The sequence below is a fragment of the Callorhinchus milii genome, unplaced genomic scaffold (genome assembly GCF_018977255.1).
Source record: "Callorhinchus milii isolate IMCB2004 unplaced genomic scaffold, IMCB_Cmil_1.0 Scaffold3, whole genome shotgun sequence".
In the NCBI taxonomy this organism is placed as follows: Eukaryota; Metazoa; Chordata; class Chondrichthyes; order Chimaeriformes; family Callorhinchidae; genus Callorhinchus; species Callorhinchus milii.
Window position 1 is genome coordinate 52783844 of NW_024704744.1, and position 19983 is coordinate 52803826.

Below are 19983 nucleotides of genomic sequence, written 5' to 3' on the forward strand. Positions count from 1 at the left end.
TTCTCATCTTCTCCAGTCTTACAACCCTAGTCGTGCCACTCTGCTTGCTAAACTCGGGCTTGCTGCATGTTCTTGTCGCCTCCGCCCCATCATTGCCAACTGCGCCATCCAACTCAATTTTTCCACCTCACTTTGCGACCCCCAGTCCCCTGATATTCTGTCAGCCTGCCTGTCAGACCTCAGGAGCTGGATGAGCGTGAATTTTCTTCAGCTGAACATTGACAAGATGGAAGCCAACGTCTAAAATCACATGGCTCTCACCTCCTCCACCTCCCCGACCTCCCCCTAAAACTCTCCGAACCTGTACGCACCTAGGCTTCAGGTTCAACCCCCAATTATTCTTCCTCCCCCACATCCAGTCCCTCACCAGCACCGCTTTCTTCCACCTCCGACGCATCACCTGTCTCCGCCAATACCTCACTCCAAAAGCTCTCCTCACCAGTCTCCCCTCCACTACCATTCATAAAATCCAGGTCATCCAAAACTCTAATGCCCGCATTCTTACTGGCACCAAACTCCAGTCCCCGATTACCCCAGTCCTTGCCAGACTGCACTGGCTGCCTGTCCCAGAGAGGATCGACTTCAAGATCCTCATTTTTGTTTGCAAATCCCTCCACTCCTCTGCACCCGCCCCCTACCTCTCTGACCTCCTCTCTCCTCACAACAGTACCCATTGCCTTCGCTCTACTGGGTCTGGCCTCCTGCTTGTCTCCCAAATCCTTCGCTCTACCATCGGCATCCGTGCCTTCAGCCACTACGCCCCGAGACTCTGGAACTCCCTTCCTCACTCCCTTCCCCTCACCCCCTCTCTTCCTATTTTCAGGTCTCGGCTGAAGTCCTTTCTTTTGAACCGCGCCTTTGGTCACCTTCCTCCCCTTCCCCATGATTTGGCCCCGGGATCCGTTACTGTGAAGCGCTCTGAGACACCGTCCGGCATGGAGGGCGCTATATAAATCCAGGATGTTGTTGTTGCGCCTACAGACACAACGCACCCTTTGGAATTTCCTACCATAACCTCTCTGTCTTGCTCCCTCTGTATCTGTCTACAAAAGCCATTTAGACATTTACCTCTTTGACCGCACTTATGGTCACTTCTCTGCTCCTCTGTTGGTTTCTGCCACCATCTCTGTAATGTGCTCTGAGACGTTACTCTATGTGAAGGCGCTATACAAACACTGTACAATCCAAAAGCCTTCGCTCCCTCGTCAACATGTACCTAATATTTTTGTGAATTAAGTAAGCAGAGTGAGTCCCTCCAGGGAAAGAGTGCCAATTGCATTTCAGAAATTTTCATGCATAGATTGCATCAGATGTGGAATTCTCAGTCTGGATTGGTTACTCTTAAACATAGATTTCTTTATGTGTCAGATAACTGGCTGATCAACCAATAAAATAAAGTGCCTCTGGGTTTTCTCATGATTATATATTCTGCTAACAAGTTCAACAGTTTACCCACCTTTGTGTTCATATTAAAAGTACAAACCTATGACTTCTTTATAAAAGTTTACAACTCTGGCTCAAAATGCAATCAGTCACTCCTCTACATTCCAGTGTATGACTTCTCCACCCAACCCCGGCAGAGAGGTAATGAAAAACCTTAAATATCCATGGTAATGAACAAGTCGTTCCAACAAAGCCATCCTTTGCAAAAGGCATTTTAGCACAGGGTGTTGGTCTTCAAACTGCTTCAAAATTGTACAATGTGACGTACAGTCCAGTTCTCCACATGGTGACATGCTTGGTGTCTGATATTAAAAATAATAATAAATAATAATAATCCTTGCATTTGATACAGCACTTTTCACGTCTTCTAGACATCTCAAAGCGCTTCACAGAATATAGTGTAAAGTGAATTGACTATATTTGTGGACAAAACACGGCAGCCAATTGCGCACAACAACAACAACTTGGATTTATATAGCCGCACGGTGTCTCAGAGCGCTTTACAGTTTTGGATCCCGGGACCGAGCCAGAGGGGAGGGGGAAGGTGACCAAAGGCGCGGTCAAAAAGAAAGGTCTTCAGCAGTGTCCCACAAACAGTCATGGATTGAGTGACCAAATTATTATTGTTTTTTTTGAGGGAATATTATCCCCGGAAAAGAGATCCGCCAATCAACTAACTACTGAGTTCCTACTTACCGCTAGGTAAACAGGCGTGTGGAGTAATAATAATAATAATAATAATCCTTGCATTTGATATAGCGCTTTTCACGTCGGGAGGACGTCCCAAAGCGCTTCACAGAATATACTGTAAAGTGAATTGACTGTATATTTGTGGGCGAACGCGGCAGCTAATTGCGCACAGCAATGTCCCACAAACAGTCGTGGATTGGAAATGACCAATTTATTATTGGTTTTGGTTTTGGAGGGATTATTATTAGGCGTGTGGAGTAACTAAACTTGCCCAACATTTCGCTCTGCTGGGAATCGAACCCAGGTCTCTTGCTTGCGAGGCGAGTGCTCCAACCACTGAGCTACAGGAGTTGGCATCCTTCCTAAGTCATTCATATCATATGCTTCCTAACAGGAAGACTGTTGAATCTGCTCAATGATTAGCTGGATTAATATCTGAGGTGGAAGGATATAAATACATGTGAGAAAAGATTAGAGAATTGGGATTAGTCACTCGTTGCTGTTTGTCGGACATTACTGCGTGCAAATTGGCTGCTGCATTCACCCACAAATAATAATCACTGCAATTTACACTATACTCTATGAAGTACTTTGGTACATCTTCCCGTCATGAAAAGCAAATACCAAATGCAAGGATCATTATTATTATTAGCACCTATGTCAGGATTTGAGCCTATGGTCTAGACACAGCAATCCAGTATTAGGGAGATACTGCATTGTTGGAGGTGCCATACTTCAGATGAGATCTTGTTTGCCTGTTCTTCTGGTGTATTTTCAAAGAGGGAGTTTTTCACGATGGCCAATAATTCAGGAGATTAATTGATCATTCAAGTTGGCATTGGGGAGGGGTAGTGGTCGGTAAGCAGTCTCCTTGCGAGGGAGGTAAGCAGGGTCTCCTTGCGGGGGAGGTAAGCAGGATCTTCTTGGAGCTGAACTGGCTCCAAGGTGACATGCTTGGAATGTCAGAATCGAGCCAGCCCTCTGTGCTGGACTCAGTCATCTGGTTCCTGAGCCAGGTGTGTCCACAGTATTCCAGGACACTGCTGATGTACAGCACAACCAGCCTGACAAGACCTGGAATGGCAGACCATTCACTGGGGTCAGGGAGTCATCCTGCTCAGCTCCTGTTAACTCTGCAAGCCAAAGCACTAATGGATTGGGTGGTCCTAGCTGGACAAACAGCAGGAAAGCTTGCCGGAGAGCAATATCAATGGCAAGCAATGTGGTTTTAGGTGGTTAGATTCCAGCAGCACCCTAACGCACACTCTTTCCAACCTGCGCCTAATACTTTCAGGAATTAGGTAAGCAGGGTGCATCCCTCTATTCCAGAGTGCTTGAGGAAGACAGTGAGCTCCAGACACAGATAAAGAGGATGTCCATAGTACCTTTGACCAGTGAAGTCCTAATGCTGTGAGCAGATTTGAAGCTGAACTACGAGTCTCGAAAAGAAAAGTGGATGAAGTGGATGAAGAGAGGGGAAGTGTTGCTGAGGGCAGTGACAACATGCGTTTTAGAATTAAAAGAACTTGGGCGGTTGTCTGAGAAGGTATTAACTCTGAAGCTGGGTTGCTCTGAGTGAACAGAAAGTAGGTCAAGTTTGTTGTGTAATTAAAATTGTATTCACCAGGTTTTACTCCCCCAGGAATAGAAAATGTTTCACATCCTCCCGACGTGAAAAGCACTCTATAAATGTAATTTTGTTATTGTTGTATCTGGCCCAGGCTAATAAACTCACAACTCACAGCTGGACACCATGTGGGACTCTGTTTGATCACTGACAGAAAAGCATTAATATTACAATCCTTGCATTTGATATAGCGCCTTATCATGTCGTTGAGATGTCTCAAAGTGCTTCACAAGATTTACTGTAAAACTGGGTAAGTGGGGTCTCCTTGGAGCTGAACTGGCTCCAAGGAGACATGCTGATAATGGAATACTGGAATCGAGCCAGTACTCTGTGGCAGTCCGCAGTATTTCAGGGCACTGCTGATGAAAACACAGCCAGCCTGGCTCACCAGCAGGATCTGGTAGGGCAGACCAGTCACCGGGGGCAAGCAGTCATCCAACTCAACTCCTGTTAACCCTGCAAGCCAAAGGCCTAACAGATAGGATTGTCCTAGTTGGACAAACAGCGGGAAAGCTTGCCTGACAGCAATATGAATCGAAAGCTATGCGGTTTTAGCTAGTTAAACTCTAGCAGTACCCTAACAGACACTCTGCGGTCCCAAAGCCTTGGCTCTTGCCAACCTGCGCCTAATACTTTCCGGAATTAAGTAAACAGGATGCATCCCACCAGGGAGAGAGTGCACATTCCATTCCAACAATCTATCTCTGAGATTTCCATGTATAGGTCGGATGAGTGGAAATCGCAGCTTGGTTTGGATACTCTTAAGCGCGGGGATGGGTTTCCATATGTGTCAAGACACCCGGCTGACCAAAAAAGCAAACAAACTGTAAAACGGATTAACTGTGTATTTTTGTGGCTGAAAATGTTGCAATACCCCACTCCTGGATGCGTTCCTGTGTGTATTCCAAGGCATTCAGGTTTGAATTCAGAATTTTTGCCGCACCCAATTAGTAACGCATAAGTAGTTCACCATAGATCCCTGTCATACAGCACGTGACACTACAGGTCAACATATGTTTCAGACTGTAACATTGACATTGAAGACTACACTGGCAACCCCTCATTACATAAGCAGTAATTACTGTTAAGCACTGTAAGATGTTTTGATATTGTAGACACTACAGGATCCAGGAATGAATGTCTTGGTAAAACCAGTGTAAAATTTGTCAGGATTTAACTGTATACATGTTCTCTGTGCTCTAGAATCATAGTGCAATTTGCAGGACATCACAGCTTTTTACAGCCTCCACGATTTACTGCTAGTCTATGATTATACACAGTTGCTGAAGAATCCATTCAACTTTGCTACATAAAAAGACTTGAGGTGTGAGTGGAGGGAAGGGGAGAGAATAATTTCATGAATCAAACTGCTTTAAAATAACAAATTGAGCAATTGAATTGAAATGCTTTTAGGAGAGAAGCCATTGCAATGATCAGCAAAATGATTTAAGCTCTGCCAGACAGTGCCCACATTGTGCAGCTGAGATGAAGCCTTCAATAAAACCGTAATAACAAGCACTCTGATAAAATGTTTGCTTTCAACTGTGCCTTCAGCTCCCCTCTCGACTCTCTTCCCCCTCCTCGCTCCCTCCCTTCCCTCCCCTCACCCTGACCATTTCCCCCCTCCTCGCTCCCTCCCTTCCCTCCCCCTGACCATTTCCCCCCTCCTTGCTCCCTCCCTTCCCTCCCCTCACCCTGACCATTTCCCCCCTGCTCGGGTCCTGACCCAACTGTGCAGCGCCTTGGGACGTCCTCCTGACGTGAAAGGCGCTTTATAAATGGAATCTTGTTGCTGTTGTTGTTGTTGCTTTAATTGAGAATCCCAGCTGAATAGAATCAGAGGCGACAGCATAGGGTAGAGGACAAGTCAAATGAAATAGGAGTTGTTAGGTCATACCAAGCTTGAGTCTTACACCCTGGAGATCTTAGGAGGAAGGGAAGACTGAGGGTGGGAAGGAGTTGCACAGTGTTGAAGTGCTGGGAAATAAATAGTTGGAGGAGGAAACAGAGCAATGAGTTTTGATTTCAAATTAGTATCTGATTTTATGTTTAGGGCAATGCCTATGATCTTTTCAGATTGGTGAATTCCTATTAATTCGCCCACAACTATACAGTCAATACAGCATATTCTGTAAAGTGCTTTGAGATGTCTAGAAGATGTGAAAAGCGCTATATTAAATGCAAGGATTATTATTATTATTCAATGTCAGAGATAAGGGAAGATAACTTCTTCAAGTTTAACGTCACCAGCTATTATATTGATATGTTCCAATGTTAATATGAGAAGGTGAGTAAAGGTAAAATAGCACAGTTTCTTCAGGTGCATATAACCATAGAAATTTACAGCACAGATAAAGGCCATGCAGCTCATTGTGTCTGTGCTGTGTGCTTTTGTAAATACAATTAACCCTGGAAAAGTTACTTTCGCTGACCGTTACATGTATGAGAAGACAAGCGACGGGCTGGCTGCACGTGGAATGTTCTCTTTGTTCATCAACATTCATTTAAAACAGAAATATTATGTTTCAAATGAAAAAGTAAATAACGTGAACAAGTAATGTAACAGTTTGAGAGATTTCAAAGTTGGGAATGAATTTCATTGAGATTGAGCAATCGCCATAAACCCAAACTCACTCCTCCACAAGCTCACCCCATCAAAAAATGTGATTACTTAATATCAGTTTCAGGCATTACTGGCTGACCTTTATATCAAATTGCCGCACGTCACTCACTTTGAGTACAATGGAATACTGAATCGTGTTAATATAAAGCAATACAAAATATTAATTCTTTATATAGACAGCACAATTTCATATCCACTCTGGAGATCTCTGAACAATCTAATTTAGGAGATCTCCTGTAGAGCACTCCTCCAACTACCTTTGGTATTTGAATCTTTAAAGACAAGGATCATCTTTTCCTCACTTACGTTGTGTTTATTTTATGAGGGACAAGTTAGAGCAGGAAGATCAAACCCTCTTAAGAACTCATTTTCTGGAAGTAGAGAAAACCACAGGTTGGTGTTTGGTTTTTAATCTTTGTTAAAGAGTTGGCTACATGTTGAATTTCTCAATAGCAATGGAATGTGGTCTGTGGAAAGCCTTCAGGTTGTCTGTGAATGCTTTTGACTGACCATAGGAGCGAATCATTGCATTTCACACCTAATGCCTTAATACTGTTTGGGTGTGAAAGGCAATGCTCCTGATCCCTTCAGGTGCTGTACGGAGCAAGATTCCAGCATGAGGCACACTAATCCAATTCTCATTTAACCTGCATGTTTTTTTGGAGAGTTGGAGACAAAACCAAGAGGTTTCATCACCAAATGTCGAGTATAAAATTATCAAAAAATGTGTTCAGCTGGAGGAGCCCTGGGTACGCTGCAACAAAACTCCAGCTCCCCACATACAGGATGCTCAGTGGAGCTCAGTGCTCCCTCTCACACTAAACAAGAGTAACATAGACAGGTAACTGAATCTTTAGGAAAGTTGGATAGATATATCTGATGGACCAATAGATTGCTTCTGCCCAAACTGTTACTATATTTGCCTACACATATACAGTCACTACAATTGACAGCAATTCCTTGTAGAGCGCTTTCAGACTTTGCAGGTTTTGACATCCTACACTGTTCCAAAACATTGTCATATGTGAAGGGCACCATATAAATGCAAGTTGTTGTTTTGGGGTATATATATATATATATGTGATCAGCCAGGTGTCTGACACATGCAGACACCTATTCCCATGCTTAGCAGTATCCAAACCAGACTAAGATTTCTACATTTGTATGCCACCTACACCTGGAGATATCAGTGTCTACAATGAAATGTGCACTTTCTCCCTCGAAAGATAAACTGTACGTGCCTAATTTCAAAGTCTATTAGGTGCAGGCTGGCAAAAGCCAAGGCTTGGGCATCCCAGAATGTGAGTTAGGGTATGTCTGGAGTCTAACCAGCTAAAACTACATAAGTTGTCATTAAAAGCGCTGTCTGGCAAGTTGTGTCCAGCTACAACCACCCTCATCACTAGAGCTTTGGCTTGCAGGGTTAACAGGAAGAGTCTGCCTTCCAAATCGCACGGGCTGACTGTTATGGCATCAGGAGTGCCCTGGAATATTGTGGACCAGCCCGGCTCAGGAACAAGCCCATTGAGACTGCTACAGCTCCATTCCAATATTCCAGCTCAGCTCCAAAAAGATCCCACCTCTGCCTCTCACTAACCCCCCCCACGCCCCATAGTAATTATATCAAACACAAGGCTCAGTATCAACACTGCGAAGGTATCATTACCAGAGCATAGCTGATCAGTAAAACCCACAAAGTAGTTACTTTCGGTCAGATTATCAGAGAATGTCCCCAAGAGCGAGGCTGACAGTGAGCCCAGGACAGTGTGAGTGAGGGAGCTCCCCATCCCTGATCTCGCTGGCTACAGACACTCTGCTGTGAACACTGCCAGGGATCCCCTCAATGCTCAGTAAGAGTTTCCAGCCTCCTCAATGCAACACAAACCCCAAACAGAGCTAAACCCGACCCGTTCAGCGCCTTGGGACGTCCTCCCGACGTGAAAGGCGCTCTGTAAATGCAATCTTGTTGTTGTTATTGTTGTTGGGCTATTTGTAAATCAGCATTGGAGAGTTCTGATCATGGATCCTGCAACCCACTGATCCAGATGTGCTCCAGCCCTGAACTCGCCTGTTTCTGTAATGCATTGGTCTGAGTGAAACAATTGGCTCAGACTCGCAGTTCCACCAATATCCAAAGCTCTTCTTAATTCAAATGCTATTAAATCACCAAATCTCCCAACATATGACCCCAACTCACAAAGCGATGACCTGGTGCCTGGGATGGACTCGGTGCTCGGGAGCGTTTCTCGCCTCTCTCCCTCTCCCTCTCTCTGTGCCTCTCGTTCACTGGGTTTAACCAACAGTGGATGTGAAGTCCTGTCGCTCCTCCTCGAGGGCCAGTCCCCAGCCTCTCCCTCCTCTCTGCAGCCACTGCCTCTGAATTACATCGAAAGAACAAACAATATTAAAATCTGGATCGTAAATCGCTCAATGTTTGCAAATGCAGCAGGTGCACAACTCTCTCTCCCTCTCTCTGTGTGTCTCTTCCACAGACTCCCCAAACTGGACCCCGGAATTCAGCGCCAGGGCTCTGAGCTGAATGGAAATGTGGGAGATCTGCAGGAGGCAGTATTTCTTGATGCAAAGCGTTCTTAACGTCTGGAAAAGCTTTGAGACTGCCTTCCGTGCAGGCGGGACCCAACACCTGGGTCTGAAACTTTCCAACGAGAGACACACACACACACACAGACACACACAGACAGAGAGACACACACAGACAGAGACACAGACACACATACAGACAGGCAGACAGACACACAGACAGAGACACACAGACACAGACACACACAGACAGAGAGACACACACAGACAGAGACACAGACACACATACAGACAGGCAGACAGACACACAGACAGAGACACACAGACACAGACACACACAGACAGAGAGAGACACACAGACAGAGACACAGACACACATACAGACAGGCAGACACACAGACAGGCAGACACACACAGACACAGACACACATAGACAGAGAGACACACACAGACAGAGACACAGACACACACATACAGACAGAGACACAGACACACACATACAGACAGGCAGACAGACAGACACACAGACACACACAGTCAGAAAGATACACACAGACAGAGACACACAGACAGACAGAGACACACAGACAGAGAGAGACACACACAGACAGAGAGGGATACACACACACAGACACCAAGAGACACACACAGACACCAAGAGACACACACACACACAGACAGAGAGACAGACAGAGAGATCTCACTAGAGGAATATGACCTGAGGAAAAGGCCAGTGAGCAGAGGCAGGAGCACTAAAGATTTATCTGAGGGACGTTTACCTGTAAAGTGAGCTACAGAAACTGAGTATTAATGTTTTATCTGTGGTTGTGGGGGAGGAGGGAGATAGTGAGTGTAAGCACAGTGTATGCAATTACTGTTAGCATGTTAAGATCTGCAAAGTAATAATGCGCTGGCACTGTATTTGCTGAGGTTTATTCTAAATCAGTTTGCAATGTCAGAGCACTGTCCAGACCACATCCTGCTCATTTCAGACTAGTGTTTATTTCTTAAATTACTCATTGAGAATAAAAACTTTCATCTTCTTAAAGCATTAAACAACTGAGCACATGATCTCTGCCTTTTTTCATTCAAATGTGGAAAATATTGTGTGTGTCAGTTGGACTCAGTGAGTTGTACTTTCGCCTCTGAGTCAGAATTAGATTCAAGCCCCTCATCACACTTTGAATTCACAGTCCAGCTTGATGTTCCAGTGCTGTACTGTGGGTGTCTGTATTGTTGTGGGTGCTATCTTTTGGATGAGACATTAAATCAATATCCCATCTACCTGTTCAGGTGGACGTTGAATATCCCACAGCACTATTCGAAAGACAAGGGAGTTTCTCCCAGTGTCCTGGTCAATAATCCCCCAGACACACACGGTCATTCACTCCATGGTTGTTTGTGGGACATTGTTATGTTAACTGGTTGGAAATGTAACAATTTTTATTGAGAGATCCACTTTACACCAGATGTTTTCTCAGTGGAGGATTGTGTCTTCTGATTAAACCAGTGTTTTGATGTTTCTGAGCAGTTTGGGGGTGAGCTGATATCCATCTATTTCCTTGGATTAGAACCAGAGCGAGAGAGACACACCTTCAGAGAGAGACACACCCTCAGAGAGAGACACACACACTCAGAGAGACCTACTCAGAGAGAGACACACACACTCAGAGAGACACACTCAGAGAGACACACACACTCAGAGAGAGAGACACTCAGAGAGACACACAGTTAGAGAGAGACACAGCCTCAGAGAGAGAGAGAGACACTCAGAGAGAGACACACAGTCAGAGAGACACATACTCAGAGAGACCTACTCAGAGAGAGACACACCCTCAGAGAGAGACACACACACTCAGAGAGAGACACACTCAGAGAGACACACACACTCAGAGAGAGACACACACACTCAGAGAGAGAGAGACATACACACACTCAGAGAGACACACACTCAGAGAGAGAGACACTCAGAGAGACACACAGTTAGAGAGAGACACAGCCTCAGAGAGAGAGAGACACTCAGAGAGAGACACACAGTCAGAGAGAGACACATACTCAGAGAGACCTACTCAGAGAGAGACACACACACTCAGAGAGAGACACACACTCAGAGAGACCTACTCAGAGAGAGACACACACACACTCAGAGAGAGACACACACACTCAGAGAGACACACACTCAGAGAGACACACACACTCAGAGAGAGACACACTCACACTCAGAGAGAGAGACACACACTCAGAGAGAGACACACACTCAGAGAGACCTACTCAGAGAGAGACACACACACTCAGAGAGACCTACTCAGAGAGAGACACACACTCAGAGAGACCTACTCAGAGAGAGACACACACACTCAGAGAGACACACACTCAGAGAGAGACACACACACTCAGAGAGACACACACACTCAGAGAGAGACACACACTCAGAGAGACCTACTCAGAGAGAGACACACACACTCAGAGAGACACACACACTCAGAGAGACACACACACTCAGAAAGAGAGACACACACTCAGAGAGAGACACACACACTCAGAGAGAGACACACACTCAGAGAGAGACACACACTCAGAGAGACACACTCAGAGAGACACACACACTCAGAGAGACACACTCAGAGAGACACACACACTCAGAGAGAGACACACACACTCAGAGAGACACACTCAGAGAGACACACTTAGAGAGAGACACACACACACTCAGAGACACACTCAGAGAGAGAGACACACATTCCGAGAGAGACACTCAGAGAGAGACACACACACACTCAGAGAGAGAGACACACGCTCAGAGAGACCTACTCAGGGAGAGACACACACACTCAGAGAGAGACACACACTCAGAGAGACACACACACTCAGAGAGAGACACACACACTCAGAGAGACACACAGACTCAGAGAGAGACACACACACACTCAGAGAGATACACTCAGAGAAAGACACACACTCAGAGAGACACACTCAGAGACAGAGACACACACTCAGAGAGAGACACACACTCAGAGAGAGACACACCCTCACAGAGAGAGAGAGACACACACACTCAGAGAGAGACACACACTCAGAGAGACACACACTCAGAGAGAGACACACATTCCCTCCCATGGGGTGGGTTCAGGCCATGGTGACTCACCCGTGAAGCGAAGCCCATTTACCGTCCGCACTGCTACCGCCACCCGAGAGCTCCCCAGGCCTTGCCCCCAGGACAGCACCAGGGCACCCAGCAAGCCCAGGGCACCCAGCAGCCAGGGCCCCAGCACCCTCCAGGGCACTCAGCTTCCCTCAGGGCACCCAGCACCCCCCAGGGCTCCCAGCACCCCCAGGGCACCCAGATCATCCAGCACCTCCAGTGAACCCAGCAGCCCCAGGGCACCCAGCAGGCCCAGGACACCCAGCACCCCCCAGGGCACCCAGCTCACCCAGCACCCCCAGGGTACTCAGCACCCCCAGGGTACCCAGCACCCCCAGGACCCACAGCTTCAGCGCAGAGTTTTGGTTTACATTCCACAGATTCCAGCGCAATGTTTTATTGGCAATTTTCATAGCTGGTGTATAACTGAACATAACTCAGTAAACCCCCAACATTGAGGCTGGGAGGGTCAGTGGGAGGGAACTCCCCACCTCTGATCTCGCTGGCTACAGACACTCTGCTGTGAACACTGCCAGGGATCCCCTTGCTCAATAAGGGTTTCCAGCCTCCTCAATGTAACACAAACCCCAAACGGAACTAAACCCGACCCGTCCAGCGACTTGGGCTATTTGTAAATCAGCATTGGAGAGTTCTGATCATGGATCCTGCAACCCACTGATCCAGATGTGATCCAACCCTGAACTCGTCTGTTTCTGTAATGCATTAGTCTGAGTGAAACAATTAACTTACAGTATTTAAACTTTGTTTTAATTATATATATTTAGATATCAGGTAAATATTTTGTTATTTAGAGAGTAATTAACAGCTGGAACATATTACTAGAGAGGGTAGTTGAACCTGGGACTATGGACTCATTGAAGAAACCGTTTGATGCTGCAATGGAAGGACAGTATTCGGGCCCAATGGCCTTCTTTAGACCTGGCTTGATTTCTCCAGTGCACTACGTGCAAGAACTCTGAATGTGTGTAAGACCCTTTGAAGTGTTGTTGAAATCTTAAATTATGAAAGATGCTTCAGAATGACATCTGATTGCTGTCTCAACAACAAATTACACTTGTATAGTGCCCTTCACATCGGAAAGATGTCCCAGGGCACTGGACAGTTAGGGGTTTTTGGACACGAACTGGAAGTTGGAGTCAGGAGGGGTGGAGGGGGGCCAAAGGCACAGTGAAAGAGGAAGCTCTTTAGATGGGATTCAAAGGAGGTGGAAGGATTGCAGGATAGAGTTCCAGAGTATGGGGGCAGAGATGCTGAATGCCCGATCACCAATGGTCTCATAAAGGTAAACTAACTCCTTCTGAAGCACACACACCTTATGTTTATTACTGATCTCATGATTATTGTTTATTATTGTAAAGAGATCCGGCAATTCAAGTTTAATAAGCCTCTAATAGTAGGAACACAAGTAGATAAGGCAATAAAGAATGCAAATTGAGTCCTGGGTTTTATATCCAGTAGAATACAAAAGCAGTAATGTTAAATTTGTCCAAAATCTTAGTTGGACTGCATTTGGAGCAGTTTACAGTTGAAGATACCATAGTACAAAAAGGATGTTGTGGAAATATATAGAGAGTATGGCTTAGATTTACTATGGATGTATTCATCGATTTAATGCATTTATTTATGGCAAAAGGTACCATTTGTGTGTCAGCCTTGCTCTCGCTTCTGAGAAGTTTGTAGTTTCAAGCCCCACTTCGGGACTTGAATCACATTGTCTAAGATGACACTCCAATGCAACGTTGGGGTGTGTTCCATTGTCAGGGTGCTGTACTTTGGATGAAACGTTAAACTGAGGTCCTGTCTATCTGTTCAAGTGGACATTGAAGATCCCATGGCACTAATCGAAAAGAGAAAGGAATTTCTCCCAGTGCCCTGGCCCCACAAACCCCCAAATAAATATTGGTCACTCACTCCATGGCCATTTGTAGGATAATGCTGTGTGAAAACTGTTTGCTGTGCTTTGCCCACGTAATCAATCCACTTTACAGTATATCCCGTGAAGTGCTTTGAGACATCTCAATGACGTGATAAGGTGCTAAATCAAATGGAAGGATTATTATTACTATTATACTTGGTTTCTTTTAGGCCTTAGAATCTAGATCTACAAACCATTAAGTGAATGGTAGGGGGTAAGGGTTACAAACTGAAATGCTTCATACCTAACAGCAATATCTCAGGAGTGAAATATTTTATCTAAATAATAAATTATATTTTTATACAATAGTGTAATACCCATACCTGCATCAGCACTGAAATAGCCTGGATCACTAATATTGTTGGACTGCTGCAATGTGGGCTCAGTTTTCAAATGCTCCATTAAATGAAATACTGCATAGTGAAGTTTGGCCCATGTCAATTCAAATAAGACCATGTCCTGTCTTCCACACACCCTCCCCGCACACAGAACACAGCCTTTGTGCAGTACATGCATTATTATGTGTAGTAGTTCTGATGGATGCTTGGTGCCAGCTTGCATCCAACTGACATAAATGGAATCCTCCTGGGAGTTTGGATGTGCAGCCAAAATGCTGTAGAAAGAATATAGTGAATTGCATGCTGTGAATTGAATTCTGAGCCTGTACCTATGCAATTGAGTGTAACTGCATTCTTATCCCAAAAGATCCATGTCATGTTTCCATCATATGTCTATATGGGTCTGAAAAAAAAATCAATAAAAAGCACCAATGCTTTCCCGTAAAATAAAATAATGTCTTGTGCTTTATCATACTGCAGACAGATTAATTTGAGCAGAGTGCAAAATGATTGCAGAAATTCACTGACCTGGGTAAGATCTTTATTATACAGGCTTTAAAATGACAAGAACTGGATTAGGAAAATTTAAGAGTTATGTAAAATATGTCAACTGGCACAGAAACATTAAAATGCATATTAATGACAACTGAAATATTATATTCATAATGCAAGGTGGGGAAAAAATTAATGCAGAGGCATCATTCGGTTAAACTGTACAAATACAAAGAATCCAAAGTTCAGACCACACGGTCAATTAAAGGAATGTAGTAACATCCTAAAACACGTTACCACATTTGTGCATCTGCTATCAAAGTTATCGAGTGCATAGTAATTCTCTTAAAATAATCCTTTAAGATGTCATTGGCTGTACAGGGAAGCAATCTGGAAACTCAACTGATTACTGCACATAGGTCAAAGTTATATATAAAAAATTTATTTTTTTAAAAAACAAATTCAGCAAATGAAGTTACACAAATGACACTCTGGAATGCTTGCAGTTAAAAGCTCTGTCATTTTATCCCTTGAAGCGCCAGTAAATGTACCGGTTAAGCTAACCGTATGCAGTCGCTCTTAATTTAGAAGTGTAAAGGGCCAGTCATATGCATTCTGGAACTCTCAACGGGATTGTAAATTGCTGGCAGACATATTAAATTAATACTCTCACAAGGTGTAGTCCATACAACAGATTTCCATTTCCTCTCAATTCACCAGCACTCAGCTCTATATTGTTAATCAGACTCACATAGTATCCTGTTAGCTCTGGGGACATTGTTTCACTATGTGAATCACAGTCTAACTAATCTGAACTTAACATCACTGAAAGCCTAATCATTGTGATCATAGGTGGAGGGCAGGAGGGTGGACACATAGGAAATGTGTCCAATTTTAGCACTTGTTTAAAAAAATGACACATTACATCATTAGTTTTATTTTTAAAAAATCGTACAAGTCCATCAACAAACAAAATTCGAAATAGTAATTAAAACAGACGGTGATGCAGGGCAGTGCAACAACGTGCAAAAACAGAGCTTTTGGCATCATCCAATGTCACCAAATAGCCCACCTTCATGGCAATATGCAAAGACCTAGAAAAGCAGGAAATCCTAAAAGAAACAGAATCACAGTTTTCCTTCTTTGCAATGTTCTCAGTCAGAAACCTTCACAATGTCCGTTGAGCTCAAATGAAGTTAGATTACATCTTTTCCATACCTCTGTGGAGTCCTATGTAAAAGGCTTCAAACAATAATTATCAGCAAAGAGTCGATATTCACCCAAGGCCACTGGGTATTAGCATGGTTCAGAAGGTAACTGAACTAAACCAAAACCACTTGGGTTTCATAATATCGATAAGTCTGGATAATCTGAGAGGCAAAACCCCAGGATTGGGGGGGAGAGAGAGATAGAGGGGAAGATGGGGCTTGATATCTTGGTGAGACAAAGAAATGAAGCGAAAGTCGCCCATTCTTTTCAACAATGATTATACAATTCTAACATTCCAACATTAAAAAAAAGCCTCAAATAAACACAGAATCTTAAGATGAAAGGAGGGACATTGCTTTCCAGGGGAATGGAAAAGGGCATGTTATTGGACGATACCAGTTTCCGTAGAGTGGGGCCTAGGTTCTGGAAGGACAATGAGAAATGGGACTGGGAAAAGGGAGGATCAGCTGAAGACAGCAGTCCTGATAGTACAGCAGGTTACAGGTTGTCCCCAGGCTGGTACTGAGGCTCTGTCGCAGTGAAGTAGTCCTCCAAGAAGGCCTGCAGATACTCAAAAGTAGGCCTCTCCTCGGGATCTTTCTTCCAACATTGTATCATAAGCTCATGGAGGGAGCTGGGGCAGTCCATTGGAGATGGCATCCTGTATCCGCGCTCCACCTGCTCCAGCACCTCGCGATTGTTCATACCTAATATACAAATACAGAGGCCGTGTAAGTCAGTGCATTCATAGATTTACATAACTAGATCCTCACTTTGATCCATTACATTAAAACAATACATTTATATACATAATTCTTGGATTTGGTATAGCACCTTTCACGTCTCAAAGTGCTTCAAATGCAAGGATTATATGGGATCTTCAATCTCCAACTGGACTGGCCTGTCCCAAACTAAAAGAATAAATGAAAACTAATAAATGATCCTACACTACTCTCTAATGCCCCTCAACTCAATCTTCCTCAAATTGCAATCCAACTTCTCAGAACTGCTGTCATTTTTTGAAGCTTTTATGTTTTGTTTCCTTTATCAACAATCCCGTGCTGAGGAAGAACTTGCATTTATATTCATGTGGGGTAACTTCTCAGAGCGCTTAAGTGGGCATGCAATTGTCTTCAAACCCACAAAGTAACACAGAGGAGAGTGAATGGTGCAAAGAACTGATGCCCAAAGTCACACATTGACTTGCAGCTTACTTATTTGTTTACACTTTTTTGAATTAGGCGATGATAAAAAAGGAGGGCAAGGCAATGACTGAAGTACTGGACTGGAAAAAAAGCCAACTAGAAAGGAATGAACTAGTTGAGGTAAACTAGAGTGAGAAATTGTCAAGTAAAGAGGTTGAGCAACAACGGAAGGTAATTTAACACGATAATAGAAAAAAAGGCTTAGGAAAAATATATCCCCATTGAGAAATAAAAGGAGTTATACAATAATGAGAGGCCATGGATGAATAAAGAGCCAAGAATAAAACTAGATCTAAGGAAAAAATGGTTGAAAATTGCAAAAAGGATTAACAGAGAAGAAAATAGAAACAAAGACAATGAGTTTAAGATAATTAGTATGGTAAAGAAGGATGTTTAGATAAAATAACAAGAAACAAAAATAAAGAGGTGTTCTACGAGCACTTATAATAATGATCTTTGCATTTAATATACTGCCTTATCATGTCGTTGAGACATCTCGAAGCGCTTCACTGAATATACTGTAAAATGAATTGACTTTAAGAACAAGATAATGTGAAGCGAATATAGAGAATATGAAGTGATTCACTTTGGTGATTAGAATAAAGCACCAAATATACCTTGGATGGTAGGAAATTAATAGGTAGAGAAACAAAGGGATTTAGGGATCAGATTCACAAGAGCACAGGTGGACAAGGCCAGAAAGAATGCAAATAGAGTCCCAAGCTTAAGTGCAAAGGATTGAAGTATAAAAGTAGGGAAGTTATTTTAAATGTATATAAAATTTTGGTTAGACCACAATTGGTAAACTGTGTGCAGTTCTGGTCACCATATTAGAGAAGGATTATTGAAGTGTTTGACAGAGTACAGCATAGATTTACAAGGACTTGCCATGGATGAGTGAATAGAGCTATCAAGAAGAACAACAGAATTACATTTGTATACCGCCTTTCATGTTGGGAGGACATCCCAAGATGCTGGATAATCATTTCTCGGACAATGTTTCGGACCCGAGCTGGGGGGCGGGATCGGGGAGGGTGGAGAGCAGGGGCGAAAGGAGGGTGACCGAAAATACGGTTGAAGAGAAGGGTCTTGAGATGGGTGTTGAAGGAGGCAAGGGAGGGGATGAGGCGGAGGGACTGCGGGATGGAGTTCCAGAGGGTGGGGGCAGAGTGGCAGAAGCCCCACCCGCCAATGGAGTCCTGTAGCTCAGTGGTTAGAGCACTCGCCTTGCAAGCGAGACACCTGGGTTCAATTCCAGGCAGGGCGAAACCTTGGGCAAGTTTCCTTACTCCACACGCCTAATAATAATCCCTCCAAAACAAAACAATAATAAATTGGTCATTTTCAATCCACGACTGTTTGTGGGACACTGCTGTGTGCAATTGGCTGCCGCCTTTCACCCACAAATATAGGGTCAATTCACTTTACAGTCTATACTGTGAAGAGCTTTGAGACATCGAGAAAACGTGAAAAGCGCTATATCAAATGCAAGGATTATTATTATTATTATGGTGGGGCGGAGGAGGCGGTGGACGTGAAACAGGCCAGAGCCTGCTGAGCGGAGGGAGTGGGAAGGTTGGTAGGGGGTTAGGGGGTCGTAGAGGTAGAGGGGAACAAGGTTAGGATCACGGAGCCTGGTGCAGGTGAGGACACAGGCTACAGAGTTCTGGATGATCTGCAGCCTGTGGAGGGAGGAGTTGGGGAGTCCGACAAGCAGGGAGTTTGCATAGTCGAGTCTGGATATTATGAAGATTGTATAAGGGTTTCGGCGGACTGTGGTGTGAGACAGTGGTGGAGCTGGGCGATGTTGCGGAGATGGGGGAAGGCAGAGCAGGTCATGGCATGGATGTGGGGTGTCCGGCACATGCAAGAAAGATTGGACAGGTGAAAGCTTTTCTCTCTGGAAATGAGGCGTTTTGAGAGGGGCCTGATAGAGGTTTCTAAGACTGTGAAAGTATTCGATAAGTTGGTATTAATAGGATGTGTATTCAAAATGAGGGGCCATAAATATAAGGTAGATAGTAGCAAATCTAAAATGAGGGTTGACAAGAAACTTCCTTTCACAGAGGGCAGTGAGATCTCTCTGATAGAAGCTGTGGTTGAAGCTAAAAACATCAATATATTTGAAAGAAAACTTTTGCAAACATGAGGAGGGGAATAGAGAGGGAAATAGGAGGGGTGAGGGCTGGAGTGCAGTGTAAACATTGGCATGGACTAGTTGGGCCGAATGACCTGTTTCTGTGCTGTAACATTCTATGTAATTTTATGTAATTGATTTCCCTTGCATACTCCACAGCAGAGGCAGACAAAAGATTTCAGCTTTTCCAAAGGGAAGAATCAAGCAGTGCCAACTCCAGACTGCAAGCCAACAAGTTCCTTTTCCTGGATATTGCATGCAATATGTAAAGCTGCGTGAGGGGGACTTCCCATTAGGTGTGCCACAGCAATGTGCACTTCCCAGTAGTAAGAGCAAGTATTGATTTGTGAATTGCAGTCTAAGGGTTTTAGAGGAAATAAAACCAAGAATAGATAGTGAGGCCATGTGGTTAAGTGTGGGCCAGAGCCAAATGTGCAGTGCAGCACAGCAAGGCTGCCCTCTAAGGATAAGATTCCTTTTAGTCACTTTAACTCATTCATCTGGTTTCTGAAGCAAGGAAAGCTGGAGAGGGTGTTAGTGTTCCCCCCACCCTGATTTAATAGACATCCATGGGGTCATGGGATTGAAACACCAGAGGGC

The 19983-nt window shown here is 44.3% G+C and overlaps 1 protein-coding gene across 5 annotated transcripts in view; it reads right to left on the reverse strand.

The window, feature by feature from the left end:
- Positions 1-14868: 14868 nt before the first annotated feature.
- The window catches only part of LOC103178951 (tyrosine-protein kinase Fyn), a 146638-nt gene continuing 141523 nt past the window's right edge, over positions 14869-19983 (reverse strand). For all 5 annotated transcript variants that reach the window (XM_042333724.1, XM_042333723.1, XM_042333720.1 and 2 more), the window contains one exon: positions 14869-16748. In XM_042333724.1, the coding sequence (XP_042189658.1) occupies positions 16540-16748 (209 nt within the window). In that variant the 3' untranslated portion in view covers positions 14869-16539. The remainder of the gene's footprint in view (positions 16749-19983) is intronic.